The 25,048-nt window shown below is 30.0% G+C and overlaps 1 protein-coding gene and 1 long non-coding RNA gene across 9 annotated transcripts; one reads left to right on the top strand and one right to left on the bottom strand.

Moving 5' to 3' along the window:
• Positions 1-7,250: 7,250 nt before the first annotated feature.
• Positions 7,251-20,340, bottom strand: LOC117907697. Of its 3 annotated transcripts, XR_004650035.1 has the most exons (5): positions 20,154-20,340; positions 18,654-18,725; positions 17,425-17,471; positions 7,985-8,098; positions 7,251-7,422 (listed from the first exon to the last, which is right to left on the bottom strand). It is a non-coding gene; the product is annotated as an uncharacterized LOC117907697 (long non-coding RNA). The 3 variants fall into 3 exon arrangements; XR_004650036.1 differs by lacking the exon at positions 17,425-17,471 and having other exon boundaries at positions 18,654-18,733; XR_004650034.1 differs by lacking the exon at positions 17,425-17,471.
• A 1,269-nt stretch (positions 20,341-21,609) lies between these two features.
• Positions 21,610-22,925, top strand: LOC117907889 (V-type proton ATPase subunit G 1-like). 6 transcript variants are annotated; one of them, XM_034821568.1, is made up of 6 exons: positions 21,616-21,648; positions 21,715-21,843; positions 22,112-22,213; positions 22,300-22,400; positions 22,474-22,626; positions 22,832-22,925. In XM_034821568.1, the coding sequence occupies exons 3-5, from the start codon at positions 22,126-22,128 to the stop codon at positions 22,615-22,617; spliced, it is 333 nt and encodes a 110-aa protein (XP_034677459.1). In that variant the 5' UTR covers positions 21,616-21,648; positions 21,715-21,843; positions 22,112-22,125; the 3' UTR covers positions 22,618-22,626; positions 22,832-22,925. The 6 variants fall into 6 exon arrangements, with proteins under 6 accessions (XP_034677454.1, XP_034677455.1, XP_034677459.1 ...); XM_034821567.1 differs by having other exon boundaries at positions 21,634-21,648; positions 21,835-21,843; XM_034821563.1 differs by having other exon boundaries at positions 21,610-21,648; positions 21,781-22,213.
• Positions 22,926-25,048: the final 2,123 nt, after the last annotated feature.

The raw sequence follows: 25,048 nt of genomic DNA, 5'->3' as shown, positions 1-25,048 counted from the left end.
ATCAAATTCTACTTATGTTTTTTTTTTTTTTTATATCATAAAACTGAAATCAAATGAGAATAACATTAATATCATAATAATTGGAAGTATGAAACTAAGTACAATTCATTAAATGAGTAAAACCTTTAATACAATAATTGTAGAATCAGCAATTATCTCTTTAATGAATCTCATAACAAAGCAATCACATTTGAACTCAAATAAAAACAATTCAAGAAAATAAAAAATAAAGCAAAAATAGAAAATAAAAAAATAAATCTAAAATTTTAGAAAATAGTAATCTTCCACTTAAAATATGCACTTTTTAAATTTATTTATTTTTATAATTCATTGTGCTTTTAAAAATCATTTTTAACATTTAATTCTTTTATATATTTTTTAATTTCTTGGAAGGATTTTTTAATTTCAATATTTTTTTAATGTTCATTTTGTGAAATAATAATGTCCATTAAATTTCATCTCAATTATATAAAATAAAATTTTAGTAACAAAATATAAAAATGTTTTCAACTACTAATATGAGAGGACATGGTATTATAACAAGCTTGAAGATTGTGTATATAAGACAAAAAACCTAATTCATTATTAAAAAATGTTAAGAGAAAAATTAGTATGAGAAAGAATTAAAGAAACTTTCATAAAAATTATTAATTTTTCAGTCATAACTCCAATTAATATTTATTTTTTCTAATTAAAATAATTAATAAAAAATCTGGATATGAAAAATATGTTCAAATAAAAATAATAAAAGATTAAAAGCATCAAAGGAAAAGATATTCAATATTTTAAATTTTACTTTTGATATTCTTTAAATCAATAAATTATCAAATATCTTTTTTAGAAAAAAGAAAAATGAAGAAAATGAAGAGTTTTATGGAAGGGATTGGAAAATTTTTTGTAATAAAAGGATTTTATAGAAATTTCCTAACCTTGAAAGGAAAATTTCATCATCAATATCAAATTACTCCAAAATTTTGTCAATGCATATAAAAACAATAAGAAAAGAAGACAAAAATAAAACAAATTTTTAGAATCCTTTTGAGGGAGATGACAATATTGAGAATAATTTTCTCAAAAATTATTTTCCAAATATTACCGACCAATATCTTCATCACAACATATTATAATATTCTTAGAAAATAAACAAATTAAAGGAAATTTCATAGAAAATCAAAAGAAAATTATAAAATATCTTTTTCAAAAAAAAAAGTTTTATGGAATGAAAATTTATGTAATAAAAGGATTTTATAGAAATTTTTTAACCTTGAAAGAGAAATTTCATCAACAATCTCAAATTACTCTAAATTTTGGTGAACGCATATAAAAACAATAAGAAAAAAAGGTAAAAATAAAAAACAAAAAACATATTTTAAGAATTAAAAAAAATATATGAATAGAACAAGATGAGATATTAACCATAATACCATGTAAAAGAATTAAAAAAAAAATCAAAATATGAGATTTGATCATTTTTATAATTATAAAAATTTTCATTCCTATTTAAATTTTAAAAAACAATTCATTTACATTAATAAATAGAAAATAAAATTAATTTCTTATTGTTAATTCCAACATTCTAAACCAACTCTAACATGATATGGAAACTATTTCATTTTTCCTTTTGTGGGAGATGACAATATTGAGAATAATTTTCTAAAAAATTATTTTTCAAATATCACCGATACATATCCTCATCACAATATACTATAATATTCTTAGAAAACAAACAGAAAATCTCATCAAAAGAAATTTCTTGTAAGATCAAAAGAAAATTTCATACTTATTTTCATTCGTTTTGGGGTTTATGGATTTAACAATGAAACAAAAGATATGGTGGAATGTTAAACCTAATTTTTACTTTCCTGCAACTCAATAAAAAAAAATACTATTTACACAATCTACATTACAAATATACCAAATCAATGAATGTAAATCAGTTGTGCTAATAAAGATTTTGGCATTAATAAAAAAAAAAAATGATAGATCTAAGAGATTTTGGGTTACCTAAGAGTCTACGAAGTAGAGAAAAGCAGTTGTGTGTGAACTATGGGTGTGAGAAGAGAGGTAGAAGAAAGTTATGGTTATGGGTTATGGAATGAGATTTTTTTGGATTGTGGGAATGTGGAAACAATGAGTTTTTTTTTATATTCTATCATTATTCTCAAAGTGGGCCCATTTAGTTATAATATTTTAAAATTTTTATTTTATATGGTGTCACTTTTTTAAAACTGACACTAAACTTAAAATTAATATCATCTATCCTAATTAAAAAATTTTATATGATGTGTCACCTTTATGAATTTTAAGTCATATGGTGTCATTATTTTAAAAGTGACACCATAAATAGTGACACCATAAATTATTTTTGTTGTAGTAAGCTTTTAAAAAAATGACAAACCTTCGACTCCTCAGGTCTATTGGGATGGACTTTCATCATATGATTCTAACACAGTGCACCTTCCCGAAGAATTCGAATTTCCGTCCTATGAATTAAGATATCTTCATTGGGATGGATGGAGTCTGGAATCGTTGCCGTCAAATTTTAATGGTAAGAAACTGGTTGAACTCAGTTTGAAGCATAGCAGCTTAAACCACCTTTGGAAAGGGAACAAGGTATGATCACTACTTATTCTCAATAAATTTTGAAGTTCTTCCAAGAAAATTTATTCAACAATTTTTATTTTATTTTATGTTACAGTGTCTTGAAAATTTAAAGGTCATGGATCTCAGTCACTCTCCATACCTGGTTGAATGTCCGGACGTGTCTGGTGCACCATCTCTGGAGACACTAAATCTGGATGGTTGTACAAGCTTGCATGAGGTGCACCCATCAATTCCTAGGCTGAAAAATCTTAAGATCTTGAATTTGGGAAACTGCAGGATGCTTTACTATTTTCCCAGAATCATTGGATTGGAAAAACTTGAAGTTCTTAACCTCTCAGGGTGCTCAAGACTTGAGAAGTTTCCAGACATCGAAGCCAATATGGAGTCTTTATTGGAGCTTTATTTGGAAGGCACTGCTATCATTGAGCTTCCCTCATCGGTTGGGTATCTCCGAGGGCTTGTTTTATTAAATATGAAAAGCTACAAAAACCTTAAGATCCTTCCTGGCAGAATTTGTGATTTGAAATCCCTCAAAACTCTCATCCTTTCTGGCTGTTCAAAACTAGGGAGACTTCCAGAGATCACGGAAGTTATGGAACATTTAGAAGAGCTTCTTTTAGATGGAACATCTATAAGAGAGCTGCCCCGTTCAATTTTTCATCTCAAAGGTCTTGTGTTACTGAATCTGAGAAAATGCAAAGACCTCAGGAGTCTTCCAAATAGCATTTGTGATTTGAAATCTCTTGAAACCCTTATTGTTTCTGGTTGTTCAAAACTCAACAGATTGCCAGAGGACCTGGGAATGTTGCAATGCTTAAGGAGGCTTCAAGCTGATGGAACTGCCATAACAAAACCACCTATCTCACTTGTTCAATTGACAAACCTTACAGAGTTATCATTTAGTGGATGCCAAGGATCAACATCTAACTTCTGGATCTCGGCCCTTATATACAGGTTACTGCATAGAGAAAATTCAGATGGGATTGGTTTGCAGTTGCCTTCTTTGTCAGGTCTACACACTTCATAGAAAATTTAGATCTAAGTGACTGCAATTTAATGGAAGGAACAATCGATAACAAGCTTTGCCACTTGGACCGTCTGGAAGTATTAAATCTCAACAGAAACTATATGGTTAGCATACCTGCAGACATCAGTAGACTTTCTAATCTGAAAGATCTTTTGGTGAGGCAGTGTGAGCAACTTCAAAAAATTCCGAAGCTTCCACCAAGCATAAAATTATTAGATGCCTGTGATTGCACATCCCTGATGTCTTTACCGACTCCATCTCGGATAATAAGCCCACGACACTGGTTGGTTTCCACTTGGCTTTGTCCTGTGGAATTCATGCTATGGAATTGCTCCGGACTATATCAGGATCATGTGGCAATGGCATTAGAGAGACTTCATCAGCTCTCTCTCTCTCTCTCTCTCTCTCTCTCTCTCAATGGTATTATTATATTAACATCATAAAATGCATGGTGCAGAAACATTTTCCAGAAATAGGATACAGTATTGTGATTCCTGGAAGAGGGATTCCAAAGTGGCGCTGGCATGAGAATATGGGAGCTTCAGTTTCAGCAACCCTGCCCCCACATTGGCTTGACAATAACTTCTTGGGGGTTGCTCTATGTGCTGTGTTTGCACTTGAGGAGGGCGAAACTATTCAGCGGCCTGGTGAGATTCGCTGTAATTTTGAATGCAGGGAAGGGCCTTATTTCAGTCATTCCATCACTTGGACACACAGTGGAGACAGAGTTGTTGAGACGGATCACGTGTGTATGATGTATCAACCTCGCACTCAATTTGTGAAATCAAAGTCTACCCATGCCAGTGTGTTCAAGCACATCAAGGCTTCTTTTAGTCTATCAGGGGCATCCCATGAGGTGAAAAAATGTGCGATCCGTCTTATATACGCCCCAAATACAAGTGGTAACAAAAGAAAATTCCTCGCAGCCCCAAATACCGACATTGATTTTAGGGATACTCATATATTAAAAAAAGAACAAAAAAAAAAAAGAGGAGTGAAAGAAGATCAATAGTTTTGGTCCCTTTAATTGCCCATTATCTTTAACTTCTTATGATAGGTCTCTCTAAATTATAACAAATTGAAAAGAGAAAATTGAGAGAGAGAGGTCCCTTGAGAACTTTGATTCAAAGAGTTGGAAGAAAATTTTAGGATTTAATGTGTTCTACAATTGAAATGTGTGGATTAATTCTTTTAAGAGAACTTTGATTCAAAGAATTAGAAAAAAAATTTAGTATTTACTGTGTTCTACAATTTAAAGGTGTGAATTAATTCTTTTAAGAATTTGAGTGATTTCTTCAAGATAGGAGTTAATAATGCAATGAGTTATTTTATAATTCCCTATTTGTTATCATATGTTTTTTTTAAGGTATCAAAATATTTGAATTCCCTAAAATAATTTTGAAGTGATATTTTCTTATATATACTGATTTGTTCATTGGTTCATAAAATAAATGGGGAATATCATATTTGTTTGATTGTTATGCAAATGAATTTTATCTTTTTCAATTATTAAAATAATTATGAAAACTTTGGATGTCAATGGCTTGGGTCAATAAGGGTTAAGTTATTGACCTTCATTACCCTTGGTTGGGATAGTGATGTAGAGCAATCCTAGTCAATACGGGTGTTATTAGTCTTTGGTATACCATTAATTAGAAACCATTCCATCCATCAGGAAGAGGAATAATCTGTGGTTAGTCACTTAGATCAAGTCCCATTATTTGGGCATTGTGATATTATGAGGGACTAGAATAAAATGTTTGTTTATAAAACTTTTTTGAATATGAATTAATTATGCAAAGTATACTTATTGGTTCTATCTTCAAATTGAAATTGTTGAATTTTCTAAAGAAATTGAATTTTATTATTGAATTAAATGAGTTTACCTATAAATTAATTTATGTAAAAGAATTTATATCTTATGAACTATTTTTCCTTATTGAGTTGTTGAGTTTATCCTTATCTATTATTTTAGGGTGTTTCTATTAAAAACTGCTTTAAATTTGATTTTATTTAAGATTCTTAACCTAAGATTGAATTCAGTTATGATTTCTAGAATTTTTATCCAAGTGTTTAAGATTATTTTTTTTTAAATTTTGGATTCAATTCGTTAATTAATCACACTCATATGTTGGGTTCTATGGGTTTATATGTAAAATGACAGAGGCCTCCATAGCCTTCGGGTTCGGGTGTCATATTATTAGTTATGTTGTTGAAGTTGAGACCCATTCTAAAAAGTTTGTCATGCTTTGGGAAGTCCCTTCTAACAAAAAATGAATGAATAATAATTTTTTTTAAAAAGTAATATTTTTCAAAAAGAATAAAATAATGATAACTTGTGTAAAAGATGAGTACTAAATAATAAAAACATAAAATATATTTCTTTGTTAAAAAAAATTATATTACTTTACTAGATATTATAAAATATGGATATGCTATGAGTAATAATATAACAGTTAATAATATTTTATTTGGAGAAGACGAAAAGAAGTGTAATTTGTTTTTTTGTAAATTTTTTTTTTTTTTTGCTTATATGCACGTATATATACCAACTTATTACTGCTAGGGCATTTTGGATGCATTTAGTTAAGGAATTTTTTCATTGGAATTAATTTTGTAAATTTAAATTATTTTTTAAATTAGTGGATTCGTTCACAAATCTAAAACATTAAGTTTCAATTGATTTTGAGTTCATTCTAATGATTAAATTTTTTTTCTAATTTTAATTAAACCAAAATTATTTTAAAAAATTATTAGACTCAATGCAACAAATCGATTCATTTTATTTAGATTACTCTATTTGTTAACTAAGAAAATATGGACAAATTCATTGAAAATTAGGTACAAATAAATACACAGGGTTCAATCAAACACATACACTAATAGTTTAAACTTAATTAAAGAAATAAGTGTACACTATGCATTGTTCATGCATGCACTAGATCATGCTCAAATAAATATTACTTTGATAATGAAACACTCATTATAACTTTTTGAAGGGGTTAACGAGTCTTTCACAATTTTATAACGGGAGGTAGATTTTAAATCAAACGAGACTTAATTTATTAAATATTCAATAAGTTGAATAATTTTTAAAAATGATTAAAAACTGAAAATTTAATCCCATTAATACTAAAATTTCCTAAACTAAACTTAGTTTAGAATGATTATATAAGTTTCTTTTTTATATATTATACTTCCCTAATTTTCTCATTAAGCAAATAAACTATAAATTAAGGTATAACACTTTGAATTTTTTATGAGTCTCTTGATTTAAAATAGTGATATTTATTTGCCCTTTACGTCTGTTTAAACAAACTCCAAATCAATCAAGACTCAATGCATTACGCGTATTAAAAGGTATAGTAACTTCTAAAAGTTATTTAGAGATGGTAGAATTTTTTTCATTTTCCAAATTATCGCATAAGCAATTAATAAATGTATACTTCTAATGTAAAAACTAAGGTAATTTACATATATTTTTTTAAAAAAAAGGACTCTGCTTGTTTTAATAATATATTTTAGACAAAATATTATTATGCATTATCATTTTTTTTCTAATTATTTATAATGAAAGTTATAATTTATGAATTTATGAAATATTCATATCCATGTCTTATAGCATGTACTAAAATATTGCAAGGTATAGCAACAGGAGCAGAATCTCGAGGGAGAGATGAGAGTAATGTTGATGAAGGCACAAAAAGTGGCTTTGGTGGTGTCCGATCGTTCTCTCCTACCCATCCTGGTCCAAACTTCACTCTAGGGGGCAATGCTCTAAAACTAGGTATCTGTGGAGATTGAAAAAGGAAAATCAGTAACCCTTAAATTTATTTATTGATCGATGAAGAACACATCTATGAAATCTACACTGATTTTACCCCTCAGTAATCATATTCCAACTGATCAAACAATTGATCCTCACAAATCAAATAGAAATTCCTGAATTACTTGGGCATAACTGAATACATCCCTTGGGAAGTGAGGGATTGACTGTAACAAGGAGCCTTGCTTGGACCAAATCTATAATTATGAGGATCATCAAGCAAGTATTATACCACATAACCACATTGCCAGAGATTATGTTCTTCTTCCAACAGTTAGCCAAGGCACTAGCAGCATGACCATTTCCATGTTCTTATTTGAAATGTGGTTAAGTATATATATATAAACAAGAACTCAGAAAGAATTCATGTGGTATCAGTACTCTAAATTTCTTTTCCTTTTATTTTCCCATTCTAGTTCCTAGGAAGCAAAGAAAGTTGCCTAATGAGCTTACATTGCAATATTAGATATAAGCAAGAGGAACCAAAACGAACATTATCATAACAGGATTAATAAAAATGTATTTACCTTATATTTTGCTAAATCATTGATTCGATCTTGAGAATTCTTTTTCTCCTTGACTATGCATATTAATTTCTAGGTAAGTACACATTCTTCTCTATCATGGACCTTTTCATATCACTGCAATCCAAGCAAAAATGAAAGAAATTCGTTTGAGATTATATTTAAAATATGGGTTATACTTGAGAATAATCCGAACAATAATGGAGCTACATAGATACACATTATTAACAGGCAGTATGAAACACATAATGGAGCTTGATTGAATTAACCAAGGTCCTTATCCAAAAAACTACTTAATTAAGCAAAACGTCATGCAAACTCCATCTAAGGTTAAATATTTTAAATAATCCTTTACCATTGATTAAGATCCTTAATTCATAGACTAAAATCCAAATTAAAAAAACAAAAACCTCCAATAATTAGACTGCATTTGTAAAACATTTATGCCTCTTCATCAATGAAGATCATCCCATTATATGATAAATTTTCTAGGATTTGACTCAGATATAGAAACAGATAAAGCAAATTCACCCTAGATTAATCATTTCAAATCATTTATGATTCAAAATTAACAAGAACTAGAATCTCGATATACTTAAATTTTAATTTCTCATATTAAAAATCAAAATGAACTTTTAATTCAAAATATTAATGTTTAAAACTTCCATATTGTAATTAAATTCTAATGATTTAATTATTCAAAATACCATTTTTTTAACCTTTAAAATGTGTTTGATAATTCTATCAAAATATATCATTCATGAGTCTAACAAAGAATCAACATTTACATACTATTCACCCCAAATAATTAAATCTCCTAACATAATAGCAAATCTAGGAAGTAGATCTCAAAAAATCAAGTTAATAATTTAAGAACAAATTAATATACAACACTCTTCATCTAAGCTAAATAATCTGAAATAATTCAAGAAATATGCTGATTAATTAATCCAAAAATCCTAAATCTAGTTGAAAATTTTGCTAACCATAAATCATTATAATTGCTAAGTATATGAATGAATATACTTAGGTTTCAAAACACTTACCTTTTATTAACTCAACTTGGTGGCATGATTAAGAAATCGAATTTTCTCCTTTTACTCATGAAGTTTATGAGTCAACTTTGAAGATGCAAAAAAAAAGAAAAAGAAAAAAGAAAAAGAAAAAGATCTCACTTTATAAAATTGAGCGGGAGATTGATGATTTGTATGAAAAGTGATACCACCAAGAGTTTCAAAAAGCTCACATAGAAGGTGCTTGATATGGATTTGCTACTTAAGTCAGCAAGTTGGAGGAAAAGTAAAACATGAAGAAGAGAAAATTTTTGTTTACCTTGTAATTCGAATGGAGCACTCGATTTATAATGGATAAGTTCATTTGAAGATTGGGATGATGCCTAGGGTTGGAATTATGATAAGATTATGATAACCCTTATCCCATGTTATCCTTATCACTCTTAGGATTTTATAGTCGGTAAGCCTTATCTAAAAGGAAATTTGGAAATATTGTGATCCTTTAAAGGGAAAAGGGCCTCGGTGGGACTTAATTGGAGTGACTAGACCAAAATAACAACATAAATATGCAAATTTGGGCAATTTGGCCTTAATGATTGCCATGGATCATCCTCGCCCTAGCAGCTCAGGCCTAGACTGAGATAAGCAAGCTTGAGTTAGTTCACATGAGCATAGCCTAACTTAGTTAGGCATATCTAAGCTAATTGGTATGGCCCCCACTCAACCTTGTTAAGGAAGCCTTGAAAAGGCTTAGAATGGCATGATGACACGGGCTTGGGTGAATATATAGGCCACTTGGACCTTTCTTAACTTAGGCCTACCTAAGCATATCTGAGTAGGTAATGGGGTAGAGTTGAATTTTGTAGACAAGATGCATAGGCTCAAGCTCATATTATTTGTGGTACTTTTTATTGAGTAAATTATATTTTAAATAAATTAATTATATTCTATGGGTTAAGCTACTTTAAGTTTCACGAAGTTTCACCATAACATATCAATAATTAATTCTTGGGTTTTATTGGGCTATTTGATTAATTGAAACCCATCTTATGGCTAATTAATTAAATAGGCCAATAAGCTAGATTAAGTGACCTTAGCTCATATTTTGGGCCCTAGCCACTTGTCCATTTCTAGCCTATATAAAAGCTTTTAGAGTTTAGGGTTAGGCTAACTCTTAATCTCACACCTAAAAGAATTGTAGTCTCCATCTTCCTCAATCTAAGTGTTAATATCCAAATAGGAGTCATTGGGTAGAAGACATACAAGAGGTCTTCAAGAGCTTCACGAAATTGGAGAGAAATAGTGCGCAGGAACATCCAAATTCAATGGTATGGTTTATGAAACTTAAAGATCCTATTTTTGAATTGTTATGACTTTCACTGTGCTAGGTTTGAGATGCCAACAATGCCAATTTGGAATCTATGTGATGCGAATAAAACTTCCTAGCAGCCTTAAGTTTGATATGAGTCGTTTTTTAGGGGCAAAGGCTGCATTGGACATGTAGTTCTTCCAATCACAAAGAGGAATTGAATGCTATCAAAGATAGGGTTGAGTTTGTTACTAGAAATTCTACTAATCTATATTTTTTCTTCTAGTGTTTTCCAATCGTCTCTCATTTCGTTACTTTTTTTATGTTTCTGTTTTTTAGATTATTCTCATTCATAGTAATTAAGAAAGATAATAACATTTATCTTTTATGTATTTCTTAGCTAAAAATGAAGAAAGAAACATAGAAAAAAATTTCATACAATTTTGAAGAGAAAAATGAATATTAAAATGTACCTTTTGGGTATTTGACCTCAAAACAAAAACTAGCATATGCTTGAAAGCCATTCTCATCACTTTCTCATAGCATTTATTAGTTTTTCTAAAAACAATTAATATTGAACTAAGAAATGGAAAAACTGAAATGCATTTTCATCATCTATAGTAACATTTCACAAAAGTTGTGCTATTAAAACCATTTAGTCATTAATGTCTACTATAAAATTTGAAAGCTTTACTCTTACCATCTTCTTGCCATACGAGGCATTTTCAATTTTTATGATCATATCCTCACCATTGAATAAGTTAAATTCAACTACAAGGCCCATTTATCACTAGTTGTTGATTTGAACCCTCCTTATCTGTTGCGATGAGCGTTCTTCACACCATCTTTCCTATTGATCCATTGGAAATATGGCTTCAGCTTCCATTCTTCTCAAGGCCAAAGATGCTTCCGCATCTTATCAATCGTCTAATGCTTTCCTTTCTTATCCACTACAAAGTTGAAAAAAAAAAAAAACATGTAGATACTTATATAGTTTCTGAATGATACAAAATCAGTTGTTATTTAGGGAAAATTTAAAGTTGAGATCATATTTAACTTACAACAAACTAATGAATGTTACATAACTATAATTTATGTTTGTTATTTTGATTAGAGATTTTTAGGAACCTAAGATTTGGGTATAATATATATTATCAAATTAACATAGGAAATTAAAAATTAAAATTATACCTAACAGTTAAAAAGGCTTTGATTTGTACTCAATGTTTGTATTAAAAGTTGATTAAAGACATGGTTTTGAGTATATAAATACAAATCAATGATTTTACCTTGAATTTGAGCTAGGGATAGCAACAACATGGGTTCAAACGAGTCGCCTCCCACATCCTAAACCCATTCCATTTACACAAAGTAATTTCTATCGCCACCCTAAAAAAAAATAAACATAACAGGATGAGGTAGATATGAGAATTTCCCATACTTGCCCTATCCCATTTGATTTTTAAATTTTTTTAAAAAATTACATTAAAATTAATATAATTTATAAATAAGTAAATATTATAATTTTTGTAACTTATTTTATTAATAAGTAATTTTTTTATTTTATATGTATTAAAATAAGAAAATAAAAAATAATTAAATTATTTTTAAAATTAGTTATATATAATCAGAACAAGGCAATAGTCAAACCTGCCCTAAACCCATCCCTAGTTTAAAGAAAAATCTCAAACTCACCCCTAACCCTTTTATCTTAATTCCAAACCCATCCCATTAAAGGCAGGGTAGGGTGAGGTCTATACTAAAAAAAACCTACCCTATTGTCATCACTAATTTGTGCTAAGACCCATTTAGTGGACAAATCAATGTTTTTAGCTTCAATTTGTGCTAAGGCACAATTTAATGGACTAATTCTTTATTTCAAAGAAAATGCATAAATAAAGAGTAAAAAGAATATTTAAAAGTCAATGGAGAAAGATAGCTAAGAAAATGTTGAAGGAAATATGACTTAGCATGATTACTAAGAGTGTAGTTCAGTATTAATGAAGGAAAAATTATAGTATGAAAGGATCATGGCATAGTCTTGCAATTTTTGAAGATTAAAAGTGTACTTTAAGTGCAAGAGGACATCTTAGTTTGATATTAGAAAAGCTACGACGAATTAGTAAATCAAAATTTCCATGTGATTATGAAGACAAAACCCCACATTGAATTTTGATGTGTTACAAGCATAGAATCAAAATGTGGGTATGAAAATCTAGACAAATAGTATCTATTGATGCGACCATTTGCATACATCAAAATTTTGATGTGGTGGAGAATGAAGTAGGAGCTCACATTGAAATTTCAATGATCAAATTAATGAGAGGGTTAATATATTGAAATTTTGATTTCCAATGTAACATTATATTGAAATTTTGATTTGTGGTTCATGTCAAATAGATTTCCACTATAAATGATCCTTTTTTATTCAAGGTGAACTTTAGGTGAGGCAAAAGGCTTGTAATAGTGACTTTTACACTTGTTTTAACGATAAGGCGTGATGAGATGTTGCCACATAGCTTATAACTTTATTGAGAATCTTCTAAACATTTTTGTAATTAATATTTTGAATTTAGTTTAGAGCTTTTTGTATTTTTCTTTTCCATCCACTCTATTTTCCTGCATTTTTTTTTTGGCTATAGAACATAGGAACCAAGGTTGAATTTCTTATGATTAGTGGCTAAATCTTTATATATCTAGAGAATGAATGCATTTAAGGGAGAATTTCAATGATGAGTATATCTCTTGTTATGAATTCTATCTCTATTCTCCAAATTCTTGGATATCAATTAGTAGTGCGACAAAATTCTCTTTGGATCTATCAAGACCTGATATCTTTGATGCTTATATTGGCTCACTGAATGCTCATTTTTTTTTAATTTGATTTATTAATCATAGACTTTGATTAAGGATGTGCAAAATCTTATATTACGTCTTGAGATGAATTCGGAATTAGAAGTTGCAAAGACCTAAATTTGAAAGAGATATATAGATCATCTTGAAGAATGCCAAGATTCTATTCTTAGTAGAAATTTGATCTTAGATGTGTGGCCTTTTATGAACAATTTCACCATCTTGTCATTTACTTTACACTTCTTACTCCATTTTTCTTTAGAATTTTATCTCAAAAAGCATATTACTTCTAATTTGTAATAAGTTAGCCTAAATATGTAAATGAAATAGTTTAACTTCAATTCTATTGACTTGTTCACATGAGTCCCCATGGATCAATAATTAAAAAGATGTACTATATAACTTCTCATTTTAAATTGTTTTGGTTGGGACAAAAGACTTGTGCAATATAGTTTTGTAAATTTGGGATTGTTGGACATTAAACAACTATCATGACTAGACTTATATCTACAAATTTTACCATAAATATATTCATTAGAATGTTAATGGAATTTAACGCTATTGTAATAATCACTAATATTATTAAATATTTACCCTAAATATATTCTTATATGCAAATATGTAGGACCTCTTGAATACTCGCTGGTTGCCATCTATTTTTTCTTACTATTTATGACCCAAGGTTCTATTTTATCATCAATCTAATCATCAATTACATTTTTTCCTTTTTTTATCCATGAATAGATATCTTTACTTACATGACTTAGACATCTCATATTTCTTGAGAAAGTGATTTAATTGATAGGATTTGGTATGATACTTATGAGATCGATAATATTGATGACATTGATGTTCAAAAATTTCTTCTTAGAACATATTAGTTTGACTCCACATTTGCATATATTTCGTAATGTTGTGTAACTAAAATAAGTGTCTCATAAAAATAAAAATAAATAAATAAAATTTTTCATATATGTATACTATGTATTTCTTAGTCAAATTTTTTTCCCACATAATTAAATCTATGGAAACAACTATTTTTTGGGAAAAATGCAGCCAACTAAGGAAAAATGAAAAGCAAGTCTTCAAATGAAGTTATAGTTGGCAAAAAGATTAAATTATTTGTCCTAAGAATGAACAAAAGCAACAAAATCTATACTTAGTATATAAGGAGTCAAGAATATTTTAGTTTAAGTGAATAAACAAATCTAAATATAATAGCTACCTAAAAAATTTATGGTGACCTTAAAATTTTTAGTGCCTAATATATTAAATAAATATAGTAAAATAAATATCAAAAGCCTCGTCAACATTGTTGGTGATAATATGTGGATGGGCCATAAATTTGAGAAATGCATAAATGTAAGTATTTAACAAGTTGGATCTTAGTATGCTATTGCTAGCACAACCATGGCATCATAATAGGCTATGCTTCCATTATTTGCATCAACTATATCCTATGGTCTGTTTTGAAAGTTGGTGTTTGATAAGAAACCAAATGTAGGATGATCCTTAGATCCCTAGTAGTAGAGCCCTTGAGGCCTAGCTCAAGTTTGGGAGATTCTAGGTTCGAGTCCCAATAGGGATAAAAATTTACTTATAAAAAGAAAAAAAGGATCCCCATAAGTGGCTTCATATGGTCTAGCGCTCAAGTTATAAAAGGATTTTGGTTTTATTTTAGCAATAAAGCGGCATGTAAATCAATCAAAAGTGGAGTCAAATGAGGAAAGAAAACTGGGTAAGAATGCAATGGACATCCAAATCTAGCACGAGTGGATTTTTATCGAAAATTTCCTATAGCCTCATTGTGAATCTAAGACAAATACCTCTCATGTGTTGTGGATTAAACTATACTATTAGGCTTGATTTGTGTTTTTTCACATCACAAATCTAGTGCAGGTAGATTTTTGTCATTGTGATGAACTCACACCACCATCTAATTTCTAAGACGAATACACCCCTAATGCATTATGGATCAAACAAAACTATTGTACTTGTTTGGTATTTTTTTTCTCATCATAAATCCATTCTTATGAGTCCTACAAAGAGTTTAGGTATGAGATAAGACATTTCAGCGATAACAAAAAAATTGAATCTATTGTATTTATCCATAGACTAAATTGGTTGTGGACTACTATATGAATATAGAAATAAAGCTATTAAACTTTGACAAGTTATTTTCTCTTAGAAAACAAGTCAAAACTATCAAATTTGAGGGTAAGTCTGTCTAATGTAAGACATGAACTGATGAGTTTCGCTTCTATTCTCTATATAAGAGAATAGTGGAAGACAATTTGAAGATTTTGGAAATCTCTCTACCTCCTCTCTTTTTCATAAACCCTAGCATCCTAAGTGCTTTTTTATGCACTCATGGAATTGCAAAAGCCCTTCAAGAAAACCTTAATTCTCCTATATTGAATAATTGAGGAGAACTAATTAACATCCCCTAGTGCACTAAGATCTTGAAGAGTGCACATTGTTTTAAAAACTTTTAGAGTTGAAACTAGGGGTATAAAAAGGTGTGATTTGATTAAGTTTTGGAAAAGAATTTATCAAAACCAACATGGTTGTTTTTATTTGAATAAACAAAACCAACCTTTTAGTGATGAAAAATTGAGTCAAACCAACATTGTTTAATGTTGGTTTGGTTTAGTTAAATGATTTGTTGGATTCAAATTAATTTAGATTTTAAATCCAATTGGTATAGCTTTTATCAATTTGGAGATAATGAAACAAAAAATCAAATCAATTAAGTCAATTTTTAAAATTCCCAAATCGAACTGATCTTAATGGTTTTTTTAAAACCAAACCAATTTGCTTGAATTTATTGGAAATTTTAACAATCCTAAGAACATAAGGCTTCTACTTAGGGTCCAGTTTTCCATACTATAGTTTAGTCAATTCCTTCCTTCTACCTTATTTTGATTTTGTGCTTGAACTATATTTAGGGGAGTATTCAAATAACTGTGAGTTGTGTGGAAACCCCGACTATGAGTTTTATGTGAATACTCTTATCATGTGAATGCTTTTATAATTATTTACCATAGAAGTGATCTCTTCCCTACGTTCTATATAACTAATGACTTGGGGAAACATGAGATATAGTCAACTAATTTAATTTTTGTCAAGATGCAGAGTTAGAAATGATGTTTAGAGATCAACATGATGCTGTTAATTCATAATTTTGATTTATGAAATATGAGCATGCCATGACTATCCTAATGGTTCCAATCATACATGTACTCATGTTTCCTTTATCGTTGTAATTTTTCTTTTCTCAAGCAAAACCTAGCATTTAGGAAGCTTCAAGTTGAGGATCAGCAGTTCCATAACAAGCCCCTAAAACTATTGTGTCTTTGCCTCTAGACATGGAGTCCGTTTGTCTTTTCTTCTACTAGACATAATTTAAAACTTGGGTTGTATTAGAGCCATAAGGCTTAATCTCTTAGTCTTTTTGTTTTCATTAGTTTGGAACTTTTTTGTTGTTTTCTAAACTTTCTTTCCATTATTTTTCATATTTTATTAAACATTTGATGTTGAGCTAGTGGCTTCATAATTGGTCTCAATCACATGCGATCCCATTATCTTTGTAGCCCATCCTCAAGGTTAGGGTTGCCACACTTGAACCTTGTTAAAAATAAATCCTTTTGGTAACCCAATTCCATTTACGATTAATCAACAAGTTATATTAGTATGCTATGTTAATTAACAAGTTAACACTCACTTGCCATTTGGTATGTTGTGTGGGATATTTAGACTATGGTAGTGTTTGTTTTTTGACTGAATAGAAAAAGCCAAAATATTTGACTTTTTCTATTCAGCTAAAAGTAACTTGTTGACATCATCCAACATAGCTAAAATGAACTTGTTATCAATAGGTTCAGTTTAGTTATATTGGATGATGTCAACATGTTACTTTTAGCTGAATAGAAAAAGCCAAATATTTTGACTTTTTCTATTCAGCCAAAAAACAAACACCACCTATCTTTGGGAAATATTAGACCTAGCTAATGCAAATGAAATACATGGTCAAGTTAATGATGCTATAAAGAAATTGTTCCCCAACCCCCTCCCCACCCCCAAAATAATAATAATAATAATAATAATAATAATTGTAAGTAGATCAATAGGTTAGTTGGATTAGTCCAAGTAAAAATGTCCTACTCTTACAAGCTAGTAAATATAAGACATAAAAACTTAGTAAAAAAAAAAAATTGGCCTTTCTATAATTTTAGTATTGCTAATAAAATTAAATGTAAAATACATACCTTCTTCCGACTCCGCTCATGCTATTGTACTTTCCAAAAAAACAAACCTAAACAATAAAAAAAAATATATGTTTTATCTTATTTAGGATAACAATGATTTGTAGCATCACCATATTGAAGGAATTACTTAATTTCTTAGGATGTTTGACATAATTGCTTTGTTGTCATACCTCTTCTTGACGAACAAATGATTATGTCTTTTATCTTGTTATACTAGTATCATTATACTCCTTTTACATCATACTTCTATAGCATGAAGTAAATTGACTTATTCAACTACTTGTTCCTGACACTAAAAGGGAAAATATACCACCTTATCAAATGCAGAGTAATGAATTATGAAATATAAAATTTTTTTTATGCATTGAAGAAGAAATGACAAGAGACTCAACTTGGTAAGGTCCTTCTTCCAAGTGACAATTCAAATAAGTCATCTAGCCCAGAAACACTAACATATTTTTTTTTTATAGGCAAACACACAACAAAAATATATTAGAAAAGGGCGCCTTGAGGCTGACCCAAGCATACAGGATGTATACAAGAGGTGCCAATAAGCACAAAAAGAAATAGAGATACAATACCAGCCCTCAACTAGCGCCTAGCCAATCAAAAAAATTGATCAAAGGAAGAGGACCCTCATTTACAACCGATTTAGTCCATAGTCAAAGATTACAAACAAAAGAATTCTTCAACCTATGAATTGATAACTCTTCATTATCAAAAGCTATCCTGTTTCTTTCCTTCCAAACCGCCCAAAAAATGCACAAAGGGCTGCGTTCCACACCTTCCTACGCTTCTTGCCCAACTTAAAGCCACACCAACCACTAAGAGTATCTCTAACCGAAGAAGGGAGGACCCAAGTAACACCAAACAGAGCAAACAATAACTCCCATAACCCTCTTGCCTTAGAGCACTGAATAAGAATATGATCAATTGACTCTTCTTCCATACCGCAAAGGAAGCATCTGTTAGCTAGAGACCGGCCCCTCTTTTTAAGTTGATCCAAGGTTAGCACCTTACCTCAGAAACACTAACATTATCTTCTAGCAAAGTACATATTTCCTCTAGTGCATTACAACCCCAAAGATAGATGTCGACTAGATATTAGAGTTAGAAATTCAAGTTGCAATCCACACATTTTTAGAGGATCTTAGCAAGTTCATGAAATAAAAAATGATAAATGTCTCATCATTTCTAGAAGTAGAATTTGAAAGGAAAAGAACCCATACCTCTAGATGAAGGTGACATGTTCTTATCCGTAGCATTTCCAAACAAGATGCTATTCATGAGAGAATTATCACCTAAAACACTAACACAAAGAAGAGTCAAATTTGGAAATGAAAATTTTATCAACAACCATAATTTCAATTTCATTGTCATATTGTAGGGACTTTTGAATATATATGAAAATCATAACATCAAATCTTGTATTAAACAATGTTTAAAAAAGGTTGAGAAATGACACATCCATCTCCCTGACCAACTTAAAGGTTAAAGGACTTAGTCATATATATCCAAATGGAAGATATAGCAAATAATTGTCCCAAGCACATTAGATAGGCATGTTACTTGGAAACCTTAGGATTTTTCTTCAGAAAATCTACTAAAATTTATAAGGCCCAAAACATATTGAGAACTTTCAAACTCTATTTTAAGGGAAAAAAATTGGATTTAGGAAATAAAGGTAAAAATAGTCAATTTGAGCTTTTGATTAATCAAAGCTTAGTCTTGACTGGTGAATTTGTTGTTATATCTTCAAAACCCAAATACTCAATTAATCAAAGATAAAACTTCTTGCTTGATTGATATGCATTTCTTCATAATCAATATGGAAGTTTTAGAATACCATTTAAAAAAGTCTTATTTCCAAATTAAGAGTTCATTTTAAGGCTGCTTTCTATTAGTCCGAACTTCCTTAAAAACTAAAAAGAAGAAATAGTAAACACTTTCCAAGGAATATTTTGGGAAGATCAAGTACATCTATGTTTAAATCTCTTACCCTTATTTCTTAAACTGAGTCATCACATTAAAGAATGCCTCCCAAGAGGCTAGGCTTCACTAAGGAATATGGGGGCAAGTCTTGGGTTTCCCTTTTTTCGGCTCTGCCCTTGTAGGATAACACTTTCCCACCACCAGACCAAACCCAAGGCGACTTAGGGTCTGGACTTCATCCCCATCTATTAAAAAAACTAGAATCTTGCTGCTACATTGTCCCACCTCAAATATGATCTAGGTTATGCCAAGATGCATGGACCTAGGCCATTCCCTTTTTTATTCACCACAGGTACATCACACAAAAAGAAATTATAAGAAAAAATGAAAAGCAATTTTAGAGATATATCAAGCCCTATGTTCTAAAGCAATGACATTTGCAAATTGCATGTGGAAGAAAATCAAAGAAAATTAAGCACATTAAAAACAAATCCACTAAAAAAACAAAGAAGAAAGAAATGAAATCCCGTTAAAACCAAATTTACCAAAAATAAAAGAACTCAAATCTTGTGAAAGGTTATGAACTTCAAGCTACCAAGATCAATGAAATCTAGATGAGGAAATATATCAAAGAAAGCAATCATGCAAAAATGGAAATGAATTGACGCATGAAAAACAGAAATTTCCATTACATAATGGATAAAAAAGGCAACATCAACAAAATCATGATATCGAAACCTCTAAAGCCGAAAGAAAAATATATTTGGAAAAAAAAAAGGAAAAGATTATGAGAATACCAGGTCTGGCTGTTCTTTGAATGTCATCGAAGCAGTGAATCCTCCTAAAGATGAAGGGTGTAGAGGGAGAAACGAGGAGTTTTTCGAGAAAGGGAGAAAGTGAATCGCGACTCAAGAGATCAAATCAATGGCGGCAGAGGCTGGCTACGGAGGGAAAACACATTTGGGAAATTAAGGGTTAGTGATTTAGGAGGCAAATGGGTGTGGTTATGGAAAGAACTGAGTGTAGAACACGTCTTTGGAGGTTAGATCCACGTAAGAGATGCGCCCACATGTCCAATCCACTGTCAGATTTAAAATTTCAAGCTCCTACTATGCTGATATTATTTTGGTGGGTTGATATCTCTCTAATTTGGTAGGTATGTGCACAAAAAAAATAAATAAAGACAAATACCTCCTTAAACGCATACATTTAATTATCTTCTTTTATGGGAATGAGAATATGGAATGTGAAGCGAGCACAATCTCTAGTCTAAGAAAATAGTCCATGAATTTTCCTCATGTAACAAATAAAATTTCTCTTCAAAAGTTATGAAGTTAAATTAAGAGTTCATTTATTTGGAGGATGTTGTAAGTGCAATCTCCATTTTATTACCCTTTTTTTTTATGAGAGCTTGAAGAAGTTTGATCTCAAATAAAGATTTTTGATGATGTGATTTTACGGGCACTTAGCTTGGACATTTGTTTTGAATCTTGAATTGACTTAAGTTTTGGTTTGAATCAAGCTTTGATTTGACCTAAGTTTGATTGCAACTTGGGCCTTAATATGACTTAAACCTTGATTTATACAACATTGATTGAGAGATTTTTTGTTTTTTTTTTGGTAGATTTGAAGATGAAGCTTGAAAGTTAGAAAATTTTAAAGATTTTTATATTTCAAAGGAACTTTGAAGAAATTGAAGATAATTTGAAGAAACTTTCGAGATAATTGAAAGATGATTTGAAGTCGTTTTTAAAGATATGAAGATGTTCTTAATCTACTTTCAAGAGTTTCTCTTCAACTCTAACTTAGGTCTTATAAATTGTCTTCTAAAACATGCTATAAATTAATAAGGATGCAAAAAGATGCAAAGGATAAGATATAATATGATTTAGATGTCCTCCTTAAGGGTGATCACAATCATAATAATAGTCCAAACGTTTTGTTATAACTATGATGGCCACACTTGCTTATATGATAAGTAGTGATGGGACATAACAATTGATATGTTTAATACTTATTAATTTACATCCTATCAGCTAAATAAATAAATTGTAATAAAAGGAATATAGGAGGTGGCTAGTCCCAAAAAAAAAAATGAAGTAAAATAAATAATTAAATGTAACAATTTTTTAATCCAATTAGTGCTAGCCACCAAGGAAGCAGGTGAACAGGTGGCAAATGATCCATTTTTATCTCAATACAACCAGAGCCAAATAATACCCTCCTCTACCTCAGTATTTTTGCCTTGAAAAACTAACTGCAACCTTCTCCCTTTGAAGAAATTAAACACAGGTATGGGGTTCATTTCCTTGGTTTTTTGTTTTTTTGTTTTTTTTAATTCAATTTCCTCCCTTTAAAATTTTTTATTATTCACAATCCAATTTGAAGAATTGGGTCTTTTATTTGGCATATGGAATTTGGAAGACCCACTTAAATACATCGATTTGAGTCGCAACATTTTGTTTTTTCATCTCTCAGATCCACCAGGTCGGGGAACGCATTTGAGATAAGTATTTTAGAATCATTTGGAAAGCATTGGAATAGAATGATCCATTTACATCAAATTGCAGGGTCATTCTGCAATTGAGACATTGAATGATCTTCTTCGGCAGAATTTTATGAAATGATGCTACTTCTGTTTTCTTTTTCTTTCTAATTAAAATTTCTCAAAAATATATCCTGAATTATACAGAAGTAATTAAGTGATATATTTCTCTATATATGGGATTGAAAAGTACTTATTCTTGTATTTTAGGTAGCACATTTTCCATGGATTCCATGAAAGGACAAGGAGGCATCCAGATGCTGCTGACTGCAGAGCAGGAGGCCCGACAGATTATTTCCAATGCTAAAAACTGTAAAACCCCAATCCTTACATATCTCTTTCCAAAGTTACAGTACTCGTAATCCGAAATGATGCTATGATTGAACAATGTGTTTCAGTAAAGTTGACGAGGTTGAAACAAGCTAAAGAAGAAGCTGAGAGGGAAGTGAAACTCTACCACTCCAATATGGAAGCTGCCTACCAGAAGAAAATTTCTGAGGTATCAGCACAAATATTGTCATTGCCAAAGGTTTTAGAATGATAAGGTCTCACTTCACTTTTGATTTATATAGACGAGTGGGAGCAGTGGGTCAAATGTAAAACGGCTTGATGAAGAAACTGCAATGAGGATTCAAAGCTTGAAAGAGTCTGCTTCTAGGGTTTCATCAGATGTTGTTGCCATGCTCATCAAGCATGTCACAGCGGTGGAAGCTTGATATGTGGTGGTCAGTACAACTACTTCATCAGTTACATCGATTAAAGCTCGACCTACTTTAGGTCTAGGGCTTCTACTTTTATGGTCTTTTCTAAATTTGTAGAAACCCCGAGTTCCATTTGGATCAGGGAAGTAGCCGATAAATGTTATTAACTTCACGATCCTGATTTAAATAACCACTTTTCTCTATGTTTTTCTTTCTTATTTATTTTTAGGTTCTCAGTTGCAGAGTATGAGGCATATGAAAAATGAAAATTGCAATAAAGGAAGAATGAGAGATGAGAGTTATGGAATAGGCTGTCAGCCTTCTCCAGACAGATTTTTTAAATTAATTCATGTAGTCGCCTTGATGAGTTGATTACTTAATATAAATTCCATGGAGAGCGAAGTAGTGGATGAGTTGTTGCAATTTGAATGATTTGTAAGACTGTCATATGATTTCTTTGAGGGATCGATTAGAAAATCTCATAAGACTGGACGTTACAAATTTTGAAAATTTATGTGGACAGATTAAATAGAGGCTAAAAGAACTTGATTTTCTTTATTTAATTTGTTATATTTTCTCTCTAGATAAATACAGATCATATCAAGTGATTCTTTGGTTAATTTCTTTGATACCCTTGAGAACATAAGGTGTAATTTTTTTTTTTTTTACAAAATTAATGACATGAATTGATTCCCCTACATTTCTTTAGGGAAGCTTTTTACTCACTATATATGTTTGAAGAAGTAAATCAGACATCTAATGCCTCATAAATAATGCTGCTGCGGTATCTAAGAATTGGATAGATGATGTTGTTTATCCTATGTTAGCTTCACTTAATCCTTAGAATGGAGGAATGAGACCAAACTGATTAATATTGGAAGAATATAAGGCCTGTTTATTACTTGTTCAATTATATATATGTATTTATTTTCAATAAAATAAATCAATATTTATGCTTTTATAAGATATTAATATCCATACTTTTATAATTAATATTCATAAAAAAATATAAGTTATGATTTTAATTATAATATTACTATTCATATTTTATTAAAATTACTTATTTTTAATTTATTTATAGTCTCAAAATTATTTTTATTTTAATAAGACTTGAATTAAATCTAAGTTATGTTATATAAATTACATTTATAATTTTTTTTAAAAATTAAAATAAAAAATTATTTTTAAAAATAGCTTATTAAAAAAAGTTTTGGGTTTTTAAAAATTTTTGAAAAGTATTTTTAAAAATAACTTGCACTAATGAATCAAAATACCTTCTATTAGAAAGGAATAAAAATTTCATTTATAAGTGAGATTTCATTTCCTTTGAAATCATTCTTAACTTCATTCTCCTTATACTTAAGTTATCCAAATATAGGAATGAATGAGAAAATGAATGAGATGTTCATTCTTACTCTTCATTCTCGTATACCAAACATGACCTAATAGAAATTATTTATCCTCGCTTTAGAGTTCAAAAGTATAGATTAAACTCGAACAAATTATTTGCATTGTTATTTTAGTGTTTAATTTGTGCAAGAATTCAATTCTATATATATACATATACCATAACATCAATATATATGTTCTAAAGTTGATACCAATTAACCTTACCATATTGGGCATTTAATGATAATTTTTATTATTTTTCTATGAATTTATTCTTTAACCACATGAAGATGTTAAATATAAAGAGAACTAGGAAGAATTGTTTGTAAAATTGTGCTTACTCAGTTGATTCATGTGCACACAAATTTATAAAATAATGTCATTGGGCATACAAGAAATGTGAAAAAAAAAAAAAAAATCATCTTGACTCATAGAAGTATGGAAATGACAAGAAATTATACGCTCAAGTTCCTAAAGATTTGCATGAGAATTAAGGGACCATCAATAATGGAATGAATTGAGCTTGATGTCATTGTGAATCTTTTGCCCACATTGAAGATACCAATCTTGAATCTAAGAAGAAAAAAAGGTGTTTACTCAGGGTTTTGGTTATGATGTTTACAAGTTGATTGTTAGTGTAAACATAAGCTAGACATAATGAGCCACTAGTTAATTTATCACCTGCAAAGTGCCAGTCAAGTGAAACACGTTTCATGCATCATTGAGGCAATGGATTGACACATACGTAAGTTGCACTTAGATTGTTTAGAGACAAGATTTAGTGGTTTCAAGGGACTAAAACCAAGCTAACACAAAATATTAGATATCTAGGTTACTTTTGCAATTGTAAAGTCAACAACCCTATACTCTTACTTCATTAGATTACCTCACAATGGTGACTTTTTTTATCATTAGGAAATGAGATTGTCATCAAGAAAAATAACATATGTAGTGATATAGGTGTTAGGATGGAGCCCTTAAAAGTAGTGACATGATATAACATTTTGATTTCATGATATCAGTTTTCCCTTTGTCTATTATGCTTGCAGTGTGATAG

This window comes from Vitis riparia, chromosome 18, assembly GCF_004353265.1.
Source record: "Vitis riparia cultivar Riparia Gloire de Montpellier isolate 1030 chromosome 18, EGFV_Vit.rip_1.0, whole genome shotgun sequence".
Classification (NCBI taxonomy): domain Eukaryota; kingdom Viridiplantae; phylum Streptophyta; class Magnoliopsida; order Vitales; family Vitaceae; genus Vitis; species Vitis riparia.
This window is presented reverse-complemented; position numbering and strand designations above follow the sequence as displayed.

What these genes read in the sequence shown, in the direction of transcription:
- LOC117907889 (XM_034821563.1), top strand. Translation starts at nt 22,078, where the DNA reads ATGGGATTGAAAAGTACTTATTCTTGTATTTTAGGTAGCACATTTTCC. An exon ending in TATTTCCAATGCTAAAAACT is followed by an intron (nt 22,214 to 22,299) that starts GTAAAACCCCAA and finishes AATGTGTTTCAG; the next exon opens with TAAAGTTGACGAGGTTGAAA. An exon ending in ACCAGAAGAAAATTTCTGAG is followed by an intron (nt 22,401 to 22,473) that starts GTATCAGCACAA and finishes TGATTTATATAG; the next exon opens with ACGAGTGGGAGCAGTGGGTC.